Source organism: Hippichthys cyanospilos, chromosome 1 (assembly GCF_059441005.1).
Source record: "Hippichthys cyanospilos isolate Australia breed blue-spotted pipefish chromosome 1, RoL_Hcya_1.0, whole genome shotgun sequence".
Lineage (NCBI taxonomy): Eukaryota > Metazoa > Chordata > Actinopteri > Syngnathiformes > Syngnathidae > Hippichthys > Hippichthys cyanospilos.
The window spans coordinates 18,288,832-18,311,327 of NC_142369.1; the positions used below are offsets into that span (position 1 = coordinate 18,288,832).

The window sequence follows — 22,496 nt, forward strand, 5'->3', positions numbered from 1 at the left end:
ACGCTAGATGCCATTGGCCAAGAAAAGGAAATCAAGAGAACCGCTTTGTAAACTGAAATGAGGAAAACAATAAATAAATTTTACTTAAACGAAAGGGTTGTGAGATAGACTACGATTGCCGAGTATATCAACTATTTTTTAGGCATGGCGTCTTACGCAAAGCAACTTCGTAAGGCAAGAAAGGACAACGAGCGACAACGACGTCTGGATGCTGCTCGAACAGTGCCACACGTCCAAGGTCTGATCACATCTTTAATTTATGCAGATCCCCTCCACTCTTGAATGAATTTACCCTCAATGCACGTGATGAGAAATTCACTGGTTATTAGTCAACTCGCGCATCGTACCAATTTATTTTTTAAGAATACAACTCTTTTTAAATGAGAAAATTAACACGATCGACCACTGATATTTCATAGCGCATAGTATAGTGTTTGGGAATTAAAAAAAAAAAATATAATTGGTTAAACTTACATCAATAAATGGCTTGGTGACGCCAAATACATCTATCCGTTTTTGACACGACTGATTTTGCAATAAAGACATTTATAGGTGAGATTCTGAGCCCTCCAGGATAGGCAATGAACAATGATGTAAGTACAATAGAGGATATATTGTGTTTTATGGAAGAAAACTTGCTACTGTGACTATGTCTTCAAAGATAATCTTCCAGTCCATTTGAGAAACACAACTTTAAGTTATATCACATATTAAGCATATCATATATTTGACACACGTGAGCTAAACACTTGTTTGTTTTACTCGGGTCCCGCAGACATCCAGCAGCCAAGTGGTCGTCAGGTTGAACTTTTGCCTCAGTCACAGTTGGGGAGCTTCCGTTTGGAGCAGGACGATTTACAGCCCCACCACATTAAGGAAGAAGAGCAGGCTGATGTCAGCCAGCTGCCACTAAATGGTGTTTCTATGAAGAATGAAGATGAAGTGGGAGAAGAAGAGGATCCACATCGGCTCCATATTAAAAAGGAAGCTTTAGACCACCCGCACGTTGAGGAAGAGGAGGAGACGGATGTTAGTAAGGTGCCACTAAATGTTCTCTCTGTGAAGAGTGATGACAATGAGGACAAGCCAGCCGAGTGGTCACAGCTTCATCGTCACAGCCCAAATGAAGACCACTCTGGAAGACCACTGTTAGAGAACCTCTTATCTTCACTCTCAGACAGATATGACATAGGAAGACCTTTGGGGGGCAACACAGAATGTGAAAGGAAAAAGAAGCAGTCTAAATGGGCAGATAAGGGGAAAACTCTTAACAAAAAACCTACTCGAACACACAGGAGATGTCACACACCTGAAGAACATTTCAGATGCTCAATTTGCGGTAAAAGATTTGCTCAAAATAGGCTCATGGTAAGACACATGAGAACACATACAGAGGAAAAACCCTATAATTGCCCAACTTGTGGTAAGGCATTCTCACTGAAGGAATATATGAAATCACACATGAAAAAACACACAGGTGAAACCCCCTTTCGTTGCACATTTTGTGGGAAAACATTCTCACAGAAGAAAACGTTGCAATCACACATAAGGACGCACACTGGAGAGAAGCCTTTTCATTGTTCATTGTGTGGTAAAAAATTCGCTCTTAAGCTTAACATAGTCAAACACATGAGGACACACACAGGGGAAAAATCTTTTCTTTGTTCAACCTGTGGTAAAACGTTTTCGGAAAGGCATCGTTTGGTCTCACACTTGAGAACGCACACTGGAGAGAAACCGTTCAGTTGTTCAACTTGTGGTAAAAACTTCTCTCAAAGGCATCATATGGCATCACACATGAAAACACACACAGGAGAAAAACCCTTCAGTTGCTCAGTTTGTGACACAGCATTCTCTCGAAAGGTCAATCTGGATATACACATGAGAACACACACGGGGGAAAAACCCTTTCGTTGTTTAACTTGTGGTAAAACATTCTCTGTTAAAGCAACCATGGTAAAACACATGAGGACGCACACAGGTGAGAAACCCTTTGGTTGCTCTGAGTGTGGTAAAAGATTCACACAAAAAGTTAACATGGTTATACACAAGAGATCACACACAGAAGAGCAACCATTTAGTTGAGCCATACAGTATGTGCCGACATCAACACCTGTGAAAATACATCTTAACTGCCTAATCAGCAAACATCTTTTTGATTCAGTGATTGTTGGCTCCTGTAAATCAGTGTGTCCCCCGTTCTGCTCTGTTTCTCAAGATCAGTATTAGGGGCCCATTTTATTTGCTATTCATGCTTTAAATGTGAAGGCATCTCATACTAGTTGCATGCAGATGACCTCTGATTTTGTCATCACTGATTGTCGGGTTCATTTGTCAGACATTTGTAAGAAACTGTTCACAAAAAAGGAGAAAAGGCAATCTTTTCAGCTTATGCATGAGGGGAGCAAAGAGGAAATGGCCAAGGTCAATTCTACTGCGTTCTGACAGCCTCTCCGAACCCCCTCTCATTTATTTGATACAGAGGTCCCTAACTACATGAAGGTTCCAGCCCTAAAAGAGGCAAAAATGCATCAGGGGAAAAACTATGGCTGGAATCTAGTGTACTTGTCCTATGTGTGAGCATGTGGGTGAAAAACGAATACATGTATGATAAAATATGCGTAGCAAGACATTCTGCAGAATATTTTGTCTGTAAGATACTCTGAAAATTACAGGTGCAGGAGCGCTCCGGTAGGCAGGCTTGAGCGGAACTTCCTTCCTAAAATTAGCATGGGAGAAAAAAAGTGAAGGGCAAAGGTTCAAGTGTTGCTCCTGTGCTTATTGAACAGACTACTGCAGGGGTTTCAAAGCGTACCTTTGGCCGTGGGGCCGAACCAGATGAACATAGATTGAACAGACTAGGATTGAAACAGATAGTTAAGCATTTTGCGGAAAAATGATGATGATGATTGTGAAAACACCAATAAACATTTCCTTCTTTCATGTGGCTTTATATATATATATTTAGAAGAAGAATGTCATGAACTTCCTCAGTATTTTTTGTATACGTACTGTGTTACAGTTATTGTAGCACGTGTCCTCGCGGCTGCCAATAAGTGGAAACCATTGAAGACCAATAGATGGCAGTAATCCACTAATACATTTTGTAACGCGTTTGACTACAACGACGGCGAAGAAGAAAAAACACAGATCTGAACAGATAGATACGATTCACCTCTTTGAGCTGCGTCAATACAGCCGTAGCGAGGATAAGCTACAGGGTGCAGGTTATCCATACATTCCATAGATGTGGAGTACAATACAGTAAAAATCGCAAGCTACTAAAAGTACTAGTGTGTAGATATTTTATTGATACATATGACTATCTGCGTTTGTATGTTGGAATCTGAACTTAATGTGTAGAAAATGCATGATATCATGCCTTTGTCGAAACTTTCAACCTTATTTTTTAATTAGCACACTCAGTATTAAGTTAGTCCATATTTTGACTTTTACAATAAAGTAAACCACGTGGAAATCCGTCGCGAGTAAATGTACAGTACGGTATATGCAATGCCTTTTAAATCAACGTTTTCGTGTAGCCGGACGACTGCAGCGCGCTGCCTGGTACGTTTTACTCTATTACGTTTATATCTGTGTCTGGAACGTTGTCTGGTTTTGTAGGGGAAAGGTCGCACGTATTGGTGCTTCTGAGGACTAAGTGTAAATGATTTAAAACTTCCACGAGAATACCTTAGACAAAATTTGTATCCTTCTAGTTTGATTTGTTGATTCGTCATCATGTCACTGCTCAGAGGTAAGTATGCTTAAAAAATGGTATCAATGCTTGGTGTTTCTGAAAGGACATGCAACTAGTCATTGGTTTTGTGCGACGAGTTGTGTGGTCATCTTTTACTGCAAAAATTGGGTATGTTTGTGGACAATTTCGCAGTGTTGAAAGATAGCTACTTTCACCTCAATAAATGAATTAAACCTAATATTCTACACGCTATAATACACCAAACAACAAAAATTCAACGTCAGTTATTATTAAACGTCACCTTAAAAACGTCCTGAGTGACTGTTCCTCGTTGCCACCATTAGCACATTACCACATCGTGGTGTGTGTGTGTACATATATATATATATATATATATATATATATATATATATATATATATATATATATATATATATATATATATTGTGTTTACTTATGTCACATTGCTTTTGGTAGAAGTTTCTGAAGTTGTTAATTAAATAGTAAGCAACCAACTCAAAACTTTGATTCATTTGAACTCATGGTCAACTGTGCTTTGGACTGAAAAGCAGTGGCTGTTGAAATTTTACCATCGCTACTGATTTTTGCCCAGGTGTATTCATTGTAGCCGCCAAGCGCACTCCATTCGGCACCTATGGTGGAGTCCTGAAGGATCACAGTGCAACAGACCTGGCTGAGCATGCAGCCAAGGCGGCCCTGGCGGCAGGGGGCGTGGCACCCGAGCTCATTGACAGCGTCATCATGGGGAATGTCATGCAGGTTTTTCACCTCTCCACATTATAACTACATTGACTTATGCAAACATTGCAGATGTGTTTGTTTCAATACTTTCTAGAGCTCAGCAGATGCCCCCTACATCGCACGCCATGTTGGTCTGAGGTGCGGAGTTCCCATCCCAGTGCCCGCTCTCACCGTCAATAGGTTGTGTGGATCGGGTTTCCAGTCCATCATCAGTGGGGCTCAGGTGAGACCGACCCGAAGTGCGCACACGTTTGACTGAAGTGAGCGACAACAGTGTTTTTATATCCTTCTATCCGTCATTTGGCACATCTACACGAATGCAAAAGGTGTCTTTACAAAAATGAATACGCGTTGTTTTACTTTGACGTGGAGACATTCTTAGAACAATCACCCAAGTAGGTTTTTGTATTCGTACTTTTCCAATGAGACAAATAAATTTGAAGTTCAACTTCATCATGTCAGATGCCATGGCTATCTGCACCAGTCCTTCTACCCTTTCTTTGTCCTGGGTTTTGGCCAATGAACCACTTGAGGTTTTGTTCTCATCAAAGGAAAAAAACAACAAGGATACACACTCTAGAAAACATGTAATCACCGTCAACCTGTTTGATTGGTCATTCTGTATACCCTCAAATTACTCAGCGTCTTTCCTCGAGCACAGTATAATCAATACATAATGATTTGGTCGGCCAACACAAAATATTTGCCGTGTTGCATCACCACAATGTATTTTTATGCATTTAATAATTGAAATGAATCACTTTCCGTGAGCTATGCAAATTTTTATAAGATTTTAAACTAACAAAACCTCACTCTCTTTAGCTTAGCTAGTTTCAGACTTAGCACCCAACAATGCAAATGTATTAAGTAATACATGTACTGTAAATGTCAGCTACTGGTAATTTGTATTAACCTCATACTAGCTGTCAATTAGCAAACTTCTTCTAATAATTTATTGAACTACAATATGATCGTTCACGGGCCAAATCACAGCTAAGGACAATTTAGTACGTCCAATACACTTACTATGCATGTTTTTGGAGTGTGGGAGAAAGCCGAAGTGCCTGGAGAGAACCCGCGTGGGCTCGGGGAGAACATGCAAACTCCAAACAGGAAGGCCGGAACGAGGTGGATTTGAACTGTGAGGCAGACGTGCTATCCACTGCCCCACCGAGCTTCCTCCAAATAAGATTATTATCAATAAAATTGTATAATACCTAAACTGTATTCTTTTTAATATTTAGCAAAAGAAAAAAGCAATATAAATCAACTTTCACCAACAGTTAACTACTTTTTTCACCATTTATACAGGTCAGTCTAAAACAGAAAAACAAGTGCATCAACGTGCTTGAAATAAAAATAAAGGTAGCCAAACCTTATTTTATTGCTATTGCGCTTCACACTGCAAAAACAAAGCCTTTTCCCTGAGGTCATTCCCACTATTTGAGAAGGACTGGTCTTATCAGATGTAAATTACCACGAAATAGTAAGAAAAACAAAAAAGCTCACCAGATGGGCATATATTAGAGATCTGTGTCACTTTGTGGACGGATAAGGTGTTACCTTGGAAAAGCGCACACAGGTCTTGTAACATTTTTACATGGGTAAGAGATTGATTTATGGTTTAATGATTTGAAAAACAATCTTTTCAAATCGATCCATCTTTTTTTTTAATGAACTCAGCCTATGTACATATTATGTATGTTGTTCATAATATGAATTTCAGGTGCATGGATTTGTTCAGTTAGGACAAAAAAAGACATTGGGGTGTTATGTGTTTCTCAGGAGATATGTGTGAAGGACTCTAATGTGGTATTGTGTGGTGGTTCGGAGAGCATGAGCCAGGCTCCGTACGCCGTACGCGATATCCGATTCGGGACAAAGTTTGGATTCGATCTCAAGGTTGGAGTTATGCTTCGATCAACCCATCCCATACTGTTTTTTTTTCTTTTTTTAAATAAAGCCGCCCTATGTTTTGATTGAAAGCTAGAGGACACCTTGTGGGCGGGGTTGACTGATTTACACGTAAAAATCCCAATGGGCATCACAGCAGAAAACCTGGCAGAGAAGTACAAAATCACCCGAGAGGACTGCGATAACTACGCGTACAAGACGCAGCAAAGATGGAAAGCAGGTCAGAGAAGTCTTGGCTGACACTTCACTCACAATGTTTGCTTTGTATTTAAATAGAATTTAAATTCAGGTAACGCTGATTATTTTTAATTTGCATAATTTTAGACACACCTTCTATTTACATTGTGCTTTTTTCCGTGTTCAAATTTATTTGTCGTGACTGAGGAGTTATTTTTTGAAGTATATTTTCTGTGGAAGAAATCCAAAAACGTTTTTCCTTTTTTTTTTTTTTTTTACCCTCCATTTTCCATGACACCCCAAATGATTTTGTATGAAGCACACAATTTATTTTGAAACATTTTATTCTTTTCCTCAGCTCACGAGGCCGGCCACTACAGTGCAGAAATCGCTCCTATTGATGTGAAAGCCAAGAAAGGCAAAGTGTCCATGGCTCAGGATGAACACCCTCGTCCTCAGACCACAATGGAACAAATGGCGAAACTACCTACTGTCTTCAAGAAGGGAGGCACTGTTACTGCTGCTAATGCTTCAGTGAGTTCACCACCTCATTCCTTGAAAAAATGTTACAAATCGATATTTTCTGCTACGTGTGTTGCTATTAGTGGTTACAAAAATCCACAGCAGGACACCATTGCTAAGACGGTGTTGTGTAATTCTTTTAGTCTTACGTATGTTTAATTCAATTATGTTTAGTCAAGTTTTGACTTGCAAGTAAAAGCAAAATAAGTCTGCCAAAAGATGTCGTGTCTAGAAATACATAAATTGGAACGCTTAAAAGTCAAGGTTCCACTGTATTCATAATGGCCATTTAAATTAATCTTCCTCACGCACAGATAAGTGGCTAAATATGTCTTCGAGTAATTCGAGTCATCGATCTGCTTATTTGGTGTGTGTGGTCAGGAAAACAATGCTCAGTATGATGGTAATATGCCGCAAATGCGATAGGAAAGCCAACTTCAAAATCAACTACAATAACTGAATTACAGACGCACACTTTTCCGCTCTACTAGATGTGCCGTTGTGCCTGTTGTTTTTGAACGGTGGGAACCGGTAAATTGAAATAAAATACTTGAACGAATCTGCTTCTCGTCAGGGTGTGTCGGACGGCGCCGCTGCAGTGGTGATTGCCAGCGAGGATGCACTCAGTCAGCACAAGTTCACTCCATTGGCCAGAATTGTGGCCTATCATGTGTCGGGCTGCGACCCCAGTATCATGGGAATTGGTGAGTGGCGCCCGAAGGAAGAATACAGTGAAGTGTTTGTTTGAAATGAAAATAAGTCATTTGAATTATGCAGGTCCAGTTCCAGCCATCACCGAAGCTCTCAAAAAGGCGGGACTTTCACTGAGTGACATGGACCTGGTGGAGGTCAGTTGAAGTCCATTCATTCATTATTTATGTGTCTTATACTGTTCCCATGCGTTTGGCGAACAATTCTAGGGGCCCGATTTTGGTTTTCAAGTGCAGGCCTGGCATGTCCCAGCCAATCCTGGTGTTATCCCTCACTTGCATCACAAATCAGGGCTTGCAAAGCTCGCGCCAAGTTCGACATTGCACAATAGAAGTAACAACCACAGCGGTGTGAAAACCCCCCACCTCCTACCCAATAGTTGCTGTGCCCAACACAGCATGCCATTAAAATATTTCAGAGTTTAATTCAATATTTACGCAAAATTTGCTTCATAGCATTATATAAATGTATACATGAATGTATCATAAAATATTTTAGGATTGTCATGTTGTCAAATGTAGTCAGCCTTCAACCTTGCTTAATCGCATTCGCAATTCACAGTGACTCCTACACCCCCCAACACACACACACGCCTACGTCTCCTGCTGCTACTCAGCCGTGCTGGGGTGCTATTATTTTTTTGTGATCATGATAACAATTTGTTCAGTGACATTGTTTGTATACAATTGAGATGGATTTTCCCATACTGTTGTCACATATCTGAATGAAACCACCAAAATTGCATCTGCACTACCTGCATCAGGTCTACATGACATGCGTCGCAAAATAGACCACCTTTTAGGTAGTCTAAAATCCAATCTACATTTGGGAACCGAATTAGCAGTTGCGCGGAGGGGGGAGTCCCGCCACTTTGACAGAACGTAGCCGGTCTACCTAATTCACACGCACACTGAACAAGACTTGCATTGGTACGAAATTTAAGATGCTCCTGGTTTTCCGACAAGCACAATCTACTTTCTGTGACGAAATTATCAGTGTGTCTGGGACAGGCAACCATATGTCCGTCGGTACAGTAGACGCGACCTGTGCTGGCACCAAATGGACGTTGTGCATGTTTTTTTACAACGAGCGCATGGATGCCAATCTACCAAATTAGGGCCCCAGGTATGAAGAATTACGTAGTTTAACTTGCTAAAATGAGTCTGTTTTAAAAACACTAAGGTTAGCATACATTGTCAAGTGGCTAATGTAAAATGCAAGCTAACAGTCACTGTAGGCTTGTTACTGCTTGACATGGCAGGGTCTCATACTGGACACAAATTGAGTAAACAATTTTGGTTGATGCTTCACACAGGTGAATGAGGCCTTTGCGCCCCAGTACTTGGCCGTGGCCAAGGCTCTCGGACTAGATCCAGAAAAAAGCAACGTCAACGGTGGCGCTATTGCAATTGGACATCCTCTCGGAGCTTCGGGGACTCGCATCACCGCTCACCTGGTTCATGAGCTCAGGTAGCGTGGTCATGGCATTATGCACTGTCATCAGGAGTTATTTCATCCGGCTTTGAATGATTTATTTGTCTTTTGGTGGCAGGCGACGAGGCGGCAAGTATGCCGTCGGATCGGCTTGCATCGGAGGCGGTCAAGGAATTGCCATCATCCTTGAAAAGTGCTAAATGTGCCACAGAACTGCTAAGTAGAAGAATGCCTTGAAGGTTCAATCGCGACACGTGGTCCCCTTCATACAGATGTTCTTCAAATACGTATCCCATTGATTCACTTTGATTCATAAGCATGTAGGGCTGATATCTGGTTTACTCTGGGACATAGGCCTATTTTCTGAAAGATCATGACCAGTCAAGATTGTGCTTTCCTATTAACAGTTTGGAAAGTATGTCGCACGCAGTGTTGCCTTACTTAAATAAGTCAATGACATAATTTTCTGGTTATTAGAACCAACCTGAAGATTTGTGTCACTGTTACTTCCCAGGATACCATAAAATGCATACATGGTTTGTATCTGTACATTTGCCTTATATTTTGATCACTCCATCGCAGGACAGTTCTACTTTACATCTCAAATGTTTCGTATTTCTGTGTTAGTTGATCTGAATAAATTACATTTTTGGAAAATGCTTTGGCGGTTAACCCGTCTCAAAAGCCTGTTTACTTGCTTTACTTAATTTATTTTGGTTATTTATTTTATGTCTATCCAGCAATGATAGACTGGGCCTCAGTAGTGTTGTGAGAATGTATTCTCTCTCACCCACTATCCTAATGAAGACAAGCAGGAGAAATGTTTGTGTGAACTTTAATAATAAATTTAAAAAAGAAAATACTGTATTAAAATTAACAGCTTCACTTTAATCGGGTCTTAGTTTGTATGAATCTGTGCATAAGAGACTGCTGGTTTCATACTTGCCAATGAATTTTGGTTTTAAATTAATAAGGTTTCAATGTGTTTTATCCATCCATCAATTTTTCTATAGCCGCTTACAAGGGTTGCTGGTGCCTGCTCAGCTGACTTTGGGCATTTGGTGGGGGACACCCTGAACTGGTTGCCAGCCAATAGCAGGGCACACAGAAACAAAGGACCATTCATGCAGCCAATCACACCTAAGGACAATTTAGTGTGTTGTGTTTCATTTTTCAAAGATAATTTATTTATTTTGTAATCACCATTTTTTTTTGCACATTCCGTTATTTTTCTTGACAACACTTTCTGTAAATAACATTGGCTGTTGAATCACATAAGAGCCTGCATATATTTGTATGAAAAACGAAAAACAAAAGACCAATTTTACTTTATACACATACAGTAATCAAAGTTTATAGCCACAATTATATCCTCCCCATGTGGAAATACTGGAGCTAAAAACAACTAAATAGAAAAGCTAAAGAACAACAAAAGAAAAAAGCCACAAGCAAACCTGAATAACAATAAAGTAACTTAAATTAAATAGGCCTAAACTAAAGAATAAAATAAATTACTTAATTAAAAGCCAGATGAAAAAAAAATCTGTCACACACTGCTACAGGTTTCTTGGCAAAACTCAACATCCTTTTATTTGAGCAAATTACGTACGATTAAGTAATATATGAAACGTTACATGAGAAACGTATTATACAATAAAAACGATTCTTAAATTTTGAAAGAATTTTTCAGAAAATTAGAGCAAATCAAGGCAATTTCGGAAATTCAAGCGTTTACTTGTAAAACTACATAGGCCAGCATGCAGTAAGTTGCAACGTCATAACGCAGCGTCATTAAATGCGTCACTTCCCCGGATGTCGTCCTTTTCTTTTTAGCCAAGGTAAGCCTTCCTTGCAATCGTGTTGCTCTATGAACAAAATCCATCCCAATCGAAGTTATGGAAGCTATTTTATCCTCTCAAAAGACAATACAATAAATGTATAAGCTTAGCGGGTGTGCCTATTGTTGGTATTACTTGTTCAGACGCCATAGAAATGAAAATTTACAGCTTGGTGGATCGGTAGCCAGAGGCCGCCGGCTACTGCTACGCGTCGGCTAAGTGGCTAACAGAAACGTGTTGGCAGTGTCTAGTGTTGTTCAGTGTTGATTTTTCATTCAAATATGCGTGTTGTCATTTTGAATACTTTAAATCGAGCCCTCGTTGCATCTAAAGTAGCTTCTCCTTAGCTACGTTTCAAGCTCGCTCGTTTGCGTGGCTTGGGCAAGTTGTCATTTTTTTAGTAGCATTTCAATACTGAATTTCTTAAGGAATAAAATGCACCGGACGTGAGTGCAAATCGTTACCCTGTCCTACAGACAAATTAATTTATCAATGTTGATGTCTGGATCTTGACATAAAGATTGTAGGAGAAAATTGGGAGCACTTAAGTTGATGGCTCGTTCAAAGAACTAACATTAAGGTGTGCAAAAAAATTCTGTACTCAAGATTTGGTGTTAAGGGATTTAAATATCACATTAATTCATAGACTTCAGTCATACCTCATTTATAGGCCCTAACACACAGAACGTTTTTACTAGCATAATAAACATCTTATTCAGGGGTCAAAATAATTACGGAGGGCAGTGTTCTATGTTTGATGTTGACCATACTTGATTTTGACTTAACGCAAGTATTTGTTACTCTCTCAGATGGCAGAGGGAGACGCAAAGCCAGCTAAGAAGGCGCGCAAGAGCCGCAACCCGATGTTGGCGCGGGGCATCGAGCGTTACTCCCGCTCGGCGATGTACGCTCGCCGTGCCATGTACAAGAGGAAGACCAAGATGACCGAGACTAAGGTGTTGTGGCAGTGCGGACGCCATAAATGCGTACCGCCGAATGAATGACACTGACTTGTCGACCTACCAGGTGGAGAAGAAGCTCAAAGTGCGGCCTCGTACCACCGTCACGAAGACCGTCGGTGGAGACAAGAACGGAGGCACCCGTGTTGTCAAGCTGCGCAAGATGGTACGTGCAACGTATTGATCCTTGGTACTGTGTTCGTTTGGTTTCTTGATGAATAATTTAGTTTGAAAACTCAAGCACAAGTTCCCTTGCAAGGGGCTGAAAAACAAACAAAACTCACAAAAGGAGTTTGCGCCTTGAAATGCAGTCACTGGTTTTTAACAGGTGTCTCTTTTACATGTGTTAGTGTAAATGTTAAGATATTTCTAAAAAAAAAAAAATGTTGCAGCCCCGGTACTACCCAACGGAGGACGTGCCCCGCAAGTTGAGGAGCCATGGCAAAAAGCCTTTTAGCCAGCACAGGAGGCGACTGCGCTCCTCCATCACGCCAGGAACTGTCCTCATCTTGCTCACTGGGCGCCACCGTGGGAAGGTAAGGCTTCAGAAAACACTTTTTTTTTTTTTTACCTTTTGTCACGATACCTTTATACCTTACCGCTAAAAATCCTTTGAGTGTGCAGTGGTACTTCTACTTACAAACGCCTTAAAAAGAAAAAAATCACCTAATGATATGCCTCAGCGGAGAAATATTGTCTCCGAGAGAACATTCAAGATACAATAGGCGACATTGTTGGCATGTGAGACACGAGGCACCGGCGCTTGCGCCAACATGACCGTAATGTAATATGTTCCCAACTCATGATGTCCACTGTACGTGTTAGTTTATAATGCATTTTTATCCTTTATTAATATGCCCCTCTGCCCACAAACAAGGCAATATTTTTTTTGCATTTCTTTCCTGTGGTTTTCCACTTTTCATCTTCTCATTTCAACCATACTTCCCACCAACAATTTACACTATAGAACAAACATAAAATTCTTATTGGCTATGGCTAACATTGTACATATTCACATAAATATACCACTTAAGGCTGCCACGTCCACATTAGCATGTCGTAAGCACTTAAGCCAAGACATCATACAGGAAGCACTTCGCATGACCCCAAATCACACTGAAGTTACATGCTCAAAATAATCAAAAAAATAAACATTGCTTCTGTGGACTTGTAAATGATTCCTGGATCACTGGAAATCTAAAATAAAACGTACACATTAAATGTCCTAAAAGGTCTCTGCACTCATCACTGACATACCAGCACCATCTCAAGGCAAGCAAGTGAACTGCATTCATATTGTCTACTGCGACAATTAATATGGTTAAAGGGTTTAGGGGTGTTTATTCTTCTTGTGTTTCTGATGCATTTTTAGAATTAAATATTCATTTAAAGGGTTTAGAAGCATTATGATAGATTCACATTACGAAATTATTTTCTGAACGAATTAATTCCGTAAGTAGTAGTACCACTGCATCCTAGACGGTATCTGACCAGTCCGTGGCGACAAAAGGGTTGGGGACACCTGCCGTGTTCTGTTCAATAGTAATGGAACGATCGCTCCTCAGTCATTTAATGGGGACTTGAGGAAATGATGTCACCTTTGTGTTTAAATGACTTCATAACAAAGGTTGCTTCTCTTGCACCTCGTAGCGTGTGGTGTTCCTGAAGCAGCTGCCAAGCGGTCTCCTGCTTGTCACCGGTATGTGTTTGTATCATCAATTTTGAAATGAAAGTTCAAATACTAATCCCCATTTTTTGGTAGGCCCCCATGTCTTGAACAGAGTTCCCCTGCGAAGGGCTCATCAGAGGTTCGTCATCGCCACCGCCACCAAAGTGGATATCACAGAGATGAAAATCCCCACAACGTTGAACGACGTGTACTTCAAGAAGAAGAAGCTGAGGAGACCCCGGCACCAGGAGGGCGAGATTTTTGACACTGAGAAGGAGGTAAATAAATTGCTGGAGCCTAGTTAATCCTCAGTAATTGTATTATTGCTAATTGCACATTCTCCTCCTGTGTGTGTGTGGGCAGAAATACCAGCTGACAGATCAGAGGAAGGCGGATCAGAAGGCTGTGGATTCTCAGCTCATGCCATGTATCAAGAAAGTTCCTCAGCTCAGAGGATACTTGCGCAGTTCATTCTGCTTGTCCAACGGCGTGTATCCCCACAAGCTGGTTTTCTAAGCGTGTTAATAAAAGTGCATCTTACACAGCCACCTACTTTTGAGTTTTTGTTCTAAATCACTGATCTGACGCACTCATGAAAGGGACACTGAAGGCAGAACTCTTGTTTTAATTAAAAAAAAAAGACATGTAAATTCAACAGAAAAATAAATACATGTTTAAACTGTTTAGAGATGGCCACATTATTTTAATCCTCAGAACAAAAACATAGTAGAAAGCGCAAAACAGGCAGCGCCTCCCCGCCTTGGAATGAGTGCCTTTGTCAAGTCAGTTAATGCGTCATAGTGGTAATAGTTTCAAAATTGAGCGCTCTTAGCCAGATTTGAAGAGCAGGATGGCCACCTGGCCCAGGTAGAAGTAAATGAAATGTTTGGTCTCGTGAGTCACATAGCTGCCAAAATTCCTTCCCACGATGCAGTGCCATGTCGGGTTATATTTCTTGTCAAACTCCTGTCATGGAGGGAAAAAAAAACGCAGTTAAAACCCACCCTCTGTACCTTTATCTTTCCATATCTTTTCACTTGACAGCTGATGGTGTGGAAAACAAAGAACGTGGCTCCTTTGCATTATTACAAAGAGCCTGTTACTTATGGTGCATAGAAACAAAGACTATTTGGGGTCTTTACTGATCCTTTAAAGTCAATAGATGTCGCTTCAACTGGGGGGGGGGGGGGGGGGTATATCCCTTATTGCAATTGCAGGGTGGGGGGTTGTTGCATCAGGCTATCCGCATTAATGTTATTGCATGTAGGAAAAATATGCTTACATCATGTATGTTCCCCCTGTAAATTACATCATCCAATCATAGTCTAATAACTCAAACTCAAAAAGGTTTCACTCAATTCTTTGTCACATGCTAAGTTCTCATTCAACACTAAACGCAAAACTGCTGCTAGGACACAAATGATTGGTCACATTTGACATATCAAGTGTAATCTAGTCAAATGAGCCCTATTTTATTCATTTGCCTTGGACCCGCGTGTGTAAATATCCCCATTCTTACTGGAGTCCTCCATTTGTCTCACGTAGGTTGTGTACGGCAACTTGCGGGGCCCAAAAGGGCCTTCTGGAGGCGTGTCAACGGCCATCAGCGATTCAGTCAAATTCCGACTTGGTCGTAGCTTTGTACCTTTTTGATGTAGGCAGCGATGTCCTTCTCGATGTTGTACTTCTCCAGGGCCTGGGTGGCACACTCCACGGCGTCCTGCTGCATGTCCTCGGACATGTCAGCATTCTTGATTACCGCTTTCCTGTCACCCATGGTCGCCCTGGGAGACAATAACAACAAAAACACCACATTTACTTGTTACTTCCATTTCGGTGTCACGGAGCAATTTGTCGTTACATAAGAACTACAGAACGAGGCACGGGGATATTTGGACGCGCTATTTCCACTTGCATTGCATAACTTGCACCATTGGCGGTGCGAGTGGATGCGCGCGCTCCCTTGTTTCTATGGAGACGGGAGAGCGATATTTAACATTTTTCGGGGGGGGGTCAAAACAAAACAAACGTCTGACGTAGCTGACCTTGTTGACGCCGAGCAGATTTGTCATGCATCAAATGCACCAACGCAAAACAAACAGTAGCATATAGTGGCAACGCAAGCATATGGTTTGGAATGTCTATTTTTAATTTAAGAAACCAAAATGTCATGGAAAAGTAACTAGCATCACACAGGTACATGCTAAAATTGGCGAGCTGTTGATTGCTCGATGTCACGGCACAATCCATTCACTCCCGTACAACACAATTAAGAACAATACACATTCCCTCAAAACGTCCAATTCTTCAAAACAACCACGGTAATTTCCTCTAATATCACTTACTAGTCTCCTGTTTGGTGTTCGATCAGGTTTACACCGAGAAGCCCTCCGGTTGAGTCCAACTCATGCGAAGTGGTGCACACGAGAGTAATGTGGGTGTGTAACACAAGGGCGCTCAGTCTACGTCGTTCTTATTGGCTGATGTCAGCGTGGCGGGGGCCGCGATTGGACGACAGCGAGCCCGTCTCTCCGGTCTTTCTCTTTGCATTTTATTTCAGACCGGCATGCCTTGCAAGCCTGCCGTTGCCGTGGGAACCGCGAGCATGTCTTTCTTTGACTCGGCTCGCGTACGAGTTTACGACAACCGGTTGAATACAATAGTAATTGAGTCAGCTTTTGATTTCAGATCTTTACATGGATACTTCTCCCGAATATTGTAAATAAGTGCTGCACCTGATGGACCATCAGGTTTTGAGGCATAAAAAGATATAACTAAAGGTTAGCTCGATTAGGTTGTTGCTGCTATACGGTTATGGTGATGTAATCAGAGGCAAGGCCATTGCTATTTTTTTTAATCTTTATTTAGTAGCTAGTCAAGGCTTTCACTAATTATGTTCCACACAACGAAATGATAATGCAGCGTTTCCCACTTCGGTAATTACCATTATTATTTATCACAACCCTGACAATAAAATGACACTGCCATTTTTTCACCAGCTTTATCGACATCTGTTTGACCTCAATTGTTTTACCCCCCCCCCCCCCCCCCCCACACACACACACACACACACAAACACACGAGGTACCCTGTGAATCAGGATAAATACACTTTTTGTAACCCATAATCATCATCAAGAACAATACATTTAGCATGTAAAAAAAAAAGACCCCCCCCCCCCCCAAAAAAAAAAAAAAAAAACAAGACTAGGTGACTGGTGGGTTGAAGTACTATACTGGCTTGGCATGTCCTATTGATTCTGACGCACAAGTCATGCATTAATGCAGACCTTTTGCTTAATCTTGATGATAAAAAAAAAAAAAGAGCAAAAACCATAATGTTCATTGCCGGTACACAGAAATGGCTATTTGGATTGGAGAAGTTGATCTGGGCCCGACACTGCTCAACAAACTTCAAGACTTAAAAGCCTTCTTTGTCTTTATTCGCTGCGGTCCTTAGGCTCCTTGTATTTGTACTGGATGTAATCAAAGATATCTTTTTCACTATCCACCAACAGAGGCTCCCCTGCCACACCTACAACAAAGACACAAAGAGGAATGATTGTTAGTTAAATGGTAAATAGCACAAGACTGAGATCACATGGATCTGACATGGGTTTACTGTAGGTTCATGTTTTAAAAAACTAAAACCCCATTTGATTGACCTACTGGTGATGATGTTCAGAGGCGAGACGACAAAGCTGAATTTAAAAACGGGAAATGTGTCCATTACAATGACAATTAAAGAACACGCTCAGTGTTTAATATAAAGTAAAAGTGAGCAGATCAACAAACTGTGTGAAAGATACAAGTCCTGTTATGAAATTTTGAAAAACATCTTTGGCATTGTTCTCTGCATTATATATACTGCTTCCAAGTGGCCAAGGCACACGGACCAAAATATTTATATTCGATTTAAATATGAGTTTTCAAAAACACAATACAAAGCATAATATGGTAGAATATGTTTTAATATTTTTAAATTGTATTTACTAAAAACAACAAATTGGAATTTTTGGCAAATGTTTTTTTTTTTAATCGTTCGAATTTAGCATGGCATTATTTATTTTATGCAACTTGGTATAATAAGTTTGAGAAGCACTTTACCGAACAAAAGGTATAAAAGTAGCCGGTGGTGCATATTAGACTCACCAGTGACCCCAAGTGGTCGTATGGTGTACTCATTGAGTGTGAAGCCTTTCTCCAAGGCATGAGTTCTCATGTTTTTATTGAAGATATCGCTCCCAGTAAAATACAGAACACCGCAGTAGTACTGGTCCTTAGGGATTAACCTTGAGGTAGAGAAGTAGACGAGTGTGTTAATATCAACAGAGGGTGTTAAAAATAAACAAAACAAAAAACAATATAAGTTATTATAAAAGTAGAACCTGATATCAATGCGCCTATGAAGATATTCTTCCTCATCTTCATCTCCTTTTTGCAGCTGACAGACTCCCTGGGAAAGACACGGGCCAGTAGATTTTCATCACGTGATTCATGTGTTCATGCTCACATGTGCATTGACTGTGGTAGACCACATTAGTAGTCAACATAGAACACACAAGAGCAAACGGGGGGCTCACCATGAACTTGGAGTCCCCTTTGGACAGAGTGTCGGTTACAAAGCCAATCGACTCTAAATGGTCCACCACGGCGTGGAGCAGCTTTGGCTGAAGAGCAATTTTTTTTTCAAATAAAGGTCACATTTAATTACATGGCAACGCGTCATTACATTTGTCTAACAAACTTACTTGCTTCTCAGTCTGAGAGGTGAAGTCCGGATGAGTCAGCAATATATCAATATCACCACTCGATGCAGCACCTGTAAAATTCAAACGAGGGTCTCGTTTTCCGCAAAGACAATGCTCTGAGACAAAAGCATGGGGACGGGTGTACCTCTCCTGTAACTTCCGCAGATTGTTCCAATGTATTCAGTGTCAATCTTTCCCAGCTCTCCAAGGATAAGTGTCTGCAGGAGAGCAAAGATTTAGATCACTTGTTTTCTTCCCCTGAGGATATTGATGAATATGATCCATTAGCAAGCTTTGAAAATACATTTTGTGTTGGAATGTAGAATATGCTGAAATAGTCAAAAGTGTGTATCATGCATTTGAGGAAAACAAATGGAATCAGATTTGGACATGGCACAAAAATTCAAAGAGAAAGGAAATAAAAACGTGCATTGTGTCACAGGTGGCGCACATATTGACAATTTTTTTAATTTGTGAAACTGAAAGTAATATTTCCGTTTGAATGTGCCGTTAAATATATATATATATATATATATATATATATATATATATATATATAAAATTACCTCCATCTTTTCCATTTCAGCTCGTGGAATTCTTTTCTCAAACTCCTCAAAGTACCTTCAGTCGGATAAAACAGTCAATTTATTAGCGTAACATATTGGATTGAAACCTATTTGAAGAATGTCAACAAACTCACTTGAGCCCAATCTGCTGATGATGGTTGAGCTTGTGTTCTATCTTTTTCAAATCTAAACAAAAACAAACACAGAAAATGACACACCTAATATGAATTTAGAACATTGAGCAAGTTGAGCATTTGAGCAACCTTCAAGACTCTTCACGCCTTCTTCGAAAAACTTCCTGGCAGCAGCTGGGCTAAGGTGGACAGCAAAGAAAAAAACAACCCATTCAAACTCATTACAATTGAGATCACATATATAACATTTCAGAAATATTTCATTTATCTCTGGTCATGGTATTTTCCTTCCTCCATTGCCTAATTCTTCTCAGAGCAATGTTGAAATGTTGAACTCATTTTCTTTGGTTAACTGATTGTTCATTTGCATTGCTTTTTAGTAGTCATTTTAGATGCATACCCAATTCCAGTTACTCTTGTGAGAAAATTAATAGAAGAGCTGGTGTCATCGTTTCGAATCTGAAGAGGAACAATAAGTTATTTATAATTCATATTTTTAACCATGGCTCAATAGAGTGCGCTTTCCAAAACCTCACCTTTTCTAGTTTTCTTAGGGTTCCTGTCTGTAAGTATTCATCAATCTTTTCAGCTATCTTAGCTCCAACACCATCCTGCAAAGTGAAAAGGACACTCGCAATGCATCCACTAAACAGGAAAGAACATATACTGCGCATACACGTACAAATATTTGTATACTGTTAGTTAGAGGAGTGAAGGCATTTGACATCAAAACCTTTGCCGTGTGTGATTAAATTATTCAATCTGATCAATTCAGATCAAACCCTGTAGCAAGCATTTACCATAATATCGCGTGTGTCTTGAAAAAGTGAAAATGCTCGTGTTCACGCAGCTCAAGATATCAAAAGCATTCCTCGGGGCACACACGTACCAGTTTCTTGGCTTCTTCGCCATTTTTAATCTTTTGTGGGTATTTGGCAATTGTTGATGCTGCTTTCCTACAATGGAAAAAAAAATATCAAAAGGATTGTTAAAGCACAAATACAGCCGATAGAAATATTATCATCAGTTCATTAATACAGTGCTCAAAATTACATGACAGAGGACAGTGACACCAAAGGACAAGGACATGCGGATAAACAATGTAGATCACTAAACAGTCATTTACGTCTTAAATCTTGTTTTATATCACCTGTAAGCATTGTACTTGTGAATTGCCCTGTTGACGTTCTTCTCGTAGTTGGCCAGCTCTAAAAACACAAGATGAAGAATAAATGTCATTTAGTGGCTTCAGCATTCTGTCCCTTTAAATCCCGGATATTAAAGGGACAAACGCAGGTTGCCAACATATCTGAAGGGTAATCGGAGCCGCTTGCAGTCATTTCTTTGACAGATACTACGGCTCCCAAAAGAGCCTTTTTGCAAGTTAATTCAATGTATGCAAATTATTTTATATCCGTGGAGAAACACACAGATGTCACTGGTGCTAGCATTAGCATAGCTCAGCGGTTAGCTTGCGCCTCACTCCACATACCCACAAGAAAGTCTGTTATTCCTTCATTTAAAGATTCCTGTGGGGCTTTTCTCTTGCTCATGGTTGATTCGCCAAACTTCCAAACGTCCGGTTGAAATTCCAACGAGTTTAGACGCACGTATAGCAAATTAAATGCCTTTTTAAAGTGCTAGCTTCTCACTCGAACGAGCTAGGCAGACAATGAAATAGTTAGGAGGCGGGGCTTACACGTAGGGAGGGAGGACATTGCGTTGTGACGTCACACTATCAAGTCAAACAGGCTTGAGGTTTTAAAGTTCCAAACCTGCAGTGATTTTTTTTACTGGAATAATTTATATGAAGACATACACTGCTGAAAATACAGAATACTTGGCTTTTGACTAGGACATATTTAATTAGGAACAAAGTGAGAGAGGTTTAATTCAAAATATTCATAAGTGTTGTCTTGTAAAAAATTAAGCTGCAGAAGTGAAATATTAATATTGTATTGGCTTATTGTGTTCATTTTGTTCTGTTGAAAATGAAACAATATCCCATTTGTTTCGGGACTGTGCTTATACTCGTACCTTTTGGATAGATCTGAATAATTACGGTATATCAATTCTAAAATTGAACCCACTATAAAATCACATCTCAGACATTTTCTTTTTGGACTATTGAATTCTGATAAACTGGCCTCGGATAAAGTATAAGTTGTCAACCTTCTCTTAATTTTGGTGAAATCTCATGTTCACCGTGTAAAATTTGTAAATCAAGATCAACATTGTGCTGTATTTAAAGTATTATTGTTGATGTATCTGAATGCTAGAAGTTGTTCTTTATACCCCAAAGCTATTCGGACCAGAGGCTTATGTAAAGACTGTGAATTGTACTAAGGAAATGACCTTTAGCTAATTTCATTTGTATAATTTATTTATTTACACTGTTGTACTTTTTTAAAATTATTCTGTGTTCCTTCATCATCTCATTTTTGCAAGTTCTCATTTTGTATTATTTTTTAAATAGACTATACATCCATGTTATGTAGTTGTTTGTGTACATAGTTATGTTAAATAAAGTGAAAAAATAAAGAAAAATAAAACAAAGAAACAAAAAAATAAAACAAAAAATAACACCTGTTGGAACATTGAAATCATAGTTTTATTACTTTGGTGCTTTTGATACCAACTGCAACTAAACATCAATTTGATCACTGATGCAAATTCATTGTACAAAATAAGTAGGAAATGCACTTTTTTGTTTCATGACGTTGACAGGTCTCCGCTACCATCAGAGTATACAAACTAGTAATTCAAAGAAATGTTCGTACACTGTTGCGTTAACATTACCTACAAAAACAAAAGTTCATATAATGCTTTTAGTTTCAGCTGAATGGCGACGCAATATTCAAAGATATTGTGCTGGGCAGCACGGTGGACGAATGGTTAGCACGTCCGCCTCACAGTTCAGAGTCCCAGAGTTCGATTCCAGCTCACTCTGGCCTCCCTGTGTGGAGTTTGCATGTTCTCTCCACACTCGCATGGGTTCTCTCGGGGCACTCCGGCTTCCTCCCACATTGCAAAAACATGGATGATAGCCGTATTGGACGTTCTAAACTGTCCCTGTGCGTGAATGCTTGTTCCTTCCTGTGTGCCCTGCAATTGGCTGGCAACCATTCCAAGGTGTGTCTGTCTACTGCCCAAAGACAGCTGGGATAAGAACCAGCAAGCCAGTGACACTAGTGGGATAAGCAACTATAGAAAATAGATGAATACAGTAGATATATTGTGCTATGATGTCTAGTATTTCAACATTTTAGGACTGATTTGCCCGAATGCAGTATCAATATATACAAATACAATTAATTCATTTTTAAATGTACACCACACACACACACACATGCCCCCCCC

The 22,496-nt window shown here is 40.0% G+C and overlaps 5 protein-coding genes across 6 annotated transcripts; 3 read left to right on the forward strand and 2 right to left on the reverse strand.

Annotated features, from left to right (window-relative positions):
- The first annotated feature begins 22 nt into the window (after nucleotides 1-22).
- On the forward strand, nucleotides 23-2,911 carry LOC148429486 (uncharacterized). Its single transcript, XM_088424745.1, has 2 exons — nucleotides 23-238; nucleotides 776-2,911. Exons 1-2 carry the CDS (start codon nucleotides 145-147, stop codon nucleotides 2,083-2,085), a joined length of 1,404 nt encoding a protein of 467 aa, XP_088280871.1. The 5' UTR covers nucleotides 23-144; the 3' UTR covers nucleotides 2,086-2,911.
- Nucleotides 2,912-3,307: 396 nt separating this feature from the next.
- On the forward strand, nucleotides 3,308-9,892 carry acaa2 (acetyl-CoA acyltransferase 2). Of its 2 annotated transcripts, none has more exons than XM_088433664.1 (10): nucleotides 3,308-3,567; nucleotides 4,314-4,480; nucleotides 4,557-4,685; nucleotides 6,248-6,364; nucleotides 6,449-6,596; nucleotides 6,912-7,087; nucleotides 7,650-7,779; nucleotides 7,853-7,923; nucleotides 9,102-9,256; nucleotides 9,339-9,892. In XM_088433664.1, exons 2-10 carry the CDS (start codon nucleotides 4,463-4,465, stop codon nucleotides 9,418-9,420), a joined length of 1,026 nt encoding a protein of 341 aa, XP_088289790.1. In that variant the 5' UTR covers nucleotides 3,308-3,567; nucleotides 4,314-4,462; the 3' UTR covers nucleotides 9,421-9,892. The 2 variants fall into 2 exon arrangements, with proteins under 2 accessions (XP_088289790.1, XP_088289783.1); XM_088433657.1 differs by lacking the exon at nucleotides 3,308-3,567 and adding an exon at nucleotides 3,611-3,757.
- Nucleotides 9,893-11,836: 1,944 nt separating this feature from the next.
- Nucleotides 11,837-14,234, forward strand: rpl6 (ribosomal protein L6). Its single transcript, XM_088419378.1, has 6 exons — nucleotides 11,837-12,014; nucleotides 12,085-12,183; nucleotides 12,410-12,553; nucleotides 13,668-13,716; nucleotides 13,780-13,964; nucleotides 14,050-14,234. Exons 1-6 carry the CDS (start codon nucleotides 11,868-11,870, stop codon nucleotides 14,200-14,202), a joined length of 777 nt encoding a protein of 258 aa, XP_088275504.1. The 5' UTR covers nucleotides 11,837-11,867; the 3' UTR covers nucleotides 14,203-14,234.
- A 57-nt stretch (nucleotides 14,235-14,291) lies between these two features.
- LOC148429489 (dynein light chain 2, cytoplasmic-like) lies at nucleotides 14,292-16,195 on the reverse strand. The gene is made up of 3 exons (XM_088419389.1): nucleotides 16,032-16,195; nucleotides 15,332-15,470; nucleotides 14,292-14,652 (listed from the first exon to the last, which is right to left on the reverse strand). Exons 2-3 carry the CDS (start codon nucleotides 15,461-15,463, stop codon nucleotides 14,515-14,517), a joined length of 270 nt encoding a protein of 89 aa, XP_088275515.1. The 5' UTR covers nucleotides 15,464-15,470; nucleotides 16,032-16,195; the 3' UTR covers nucleotides 14,292-14,514.
- Nucleotides 16,196-16,850: 655 nt separating this feature from the next.
- On the reverse strand, nucleotides 16,851-20,818 carry polb (polymerase (DNA directed), beta). Its single transcript, XM_088418840.1, has 14 exons — nucleotides 20,629-20,818; nucleotides 20,287-20,344; nucleotides 20,026-20,092; nucleotides 19,673-19,747; nucleotides 19,537-19,595; nucleotides 19,266-19,315; nucleotides 19,137-19,188; nucleotides 19,003-19,057; nucleotides 18,582-18,654; nucleotides 18,437-18,507; nucleotides 18,269-18,355; nucleotides 18,074-18,141; nucleotides 17,838-17,977; nucleotides 16,851-17,220 (listed from the first exon to the last, which is right to left on the reverse strand). The coding sequence occupies exons 1-14, from the start codon at nucleotides 20,687-20,689 to the stop codon at nucleotides 17,126-17,128; spliced, it is 1,011 nt and encodes a 336-aa protein (XP_088274966.1). The 5' UTR covers nucleotides 20,690-20,818; the 3' UTR covers nucleotides 16,851-17,125.
- Between the last annotated feature and the right edge of the window lie 1,678 nt (nucleotides 20,819-22,496).

Coding starts and splice junctions, on each gene's coding strand:
- LOC148429489 (XM_088419389.1), bottom strand. CDS start 15,463: ATGGGTGACAGGAAAGCGGTAATCAAGAATGCTGACATGTCCGAGGAC. Junction 14,653..15,331: donor TCGCTGCCTACATCAAAAAG/GTACAAAGCTAC, acceptor CCTCCATGACAG/GAGTTTGACAAGAAATATAA.
- LOC148429486 (XM_088424745.1), top strand. CDS start 145: ATGGCGTCTTACGCAAAGCAACTTCGTAAGGCAAGAAAGGACAACGAG. Junction 239..775: donor AACAGTGCCACACGTCCAAG/GTCTGATCACAT, acceptor CGGGTCCCGCAG/ACATCCAGCAGCCAAGTGGT.
- polb (XM_088418840.1), bottom strand. CDS start 20,689: ATGAGCAAGAGAAAAGCCCCACAGGAATCTTTAAATGAAGGAATAACA. Junction 19,748..20,025: donor GCGAAGAAGCCAAGAAACTG/GTACGTGTGTGC, acceptor TTCACTTTGCAG/GATGGTGTTGGAGCTAAGAT. Junction 19,316..19,536: donor ACAAGAGTAACTGGAATTGG/GTATGCATCTAA, acceptor TGTCCACCTTAG/CCCAGCTGCTGCCAGGAAGT.
- acaa2 (XM_088433657.1), top strand. Junction 4,686..6,247: donor CCATCATCAGTGGGGCTCAG/GTGAGACCGACC, acceptor TGTGTTTCTCAG/GAGATATGTGTGAAGGACTC. Junction 7,924..9,101: donor GTGACATGGACCTGGTGGAG/GTCAGTTGAAGT, acceptor TGCTTCACACAG/GTGAATGAGGCCTTTGCGCC.
- rpl6 (XM_088419378.1), top strand. CDS start 11,868: ATGGCAGAGGGAGACGCAAAGCCAGCTAAGAAGGCGCGCAAGAGCCGC. Junction 12,015..12,084: donor CCAAGATGACCGAGACTAAG/GTGTTGTGGCAG, acceptor TCGACCTACCAG/GTGGAGAAGAAGCTCAAAGT. Junction 12,184..12,409: donor TTGTCAAGCTGCGCAAGATG/GTACGTGCAACG, acceptor AAAATGTTGCAG/CCCCGGTACTACCCAACGGA.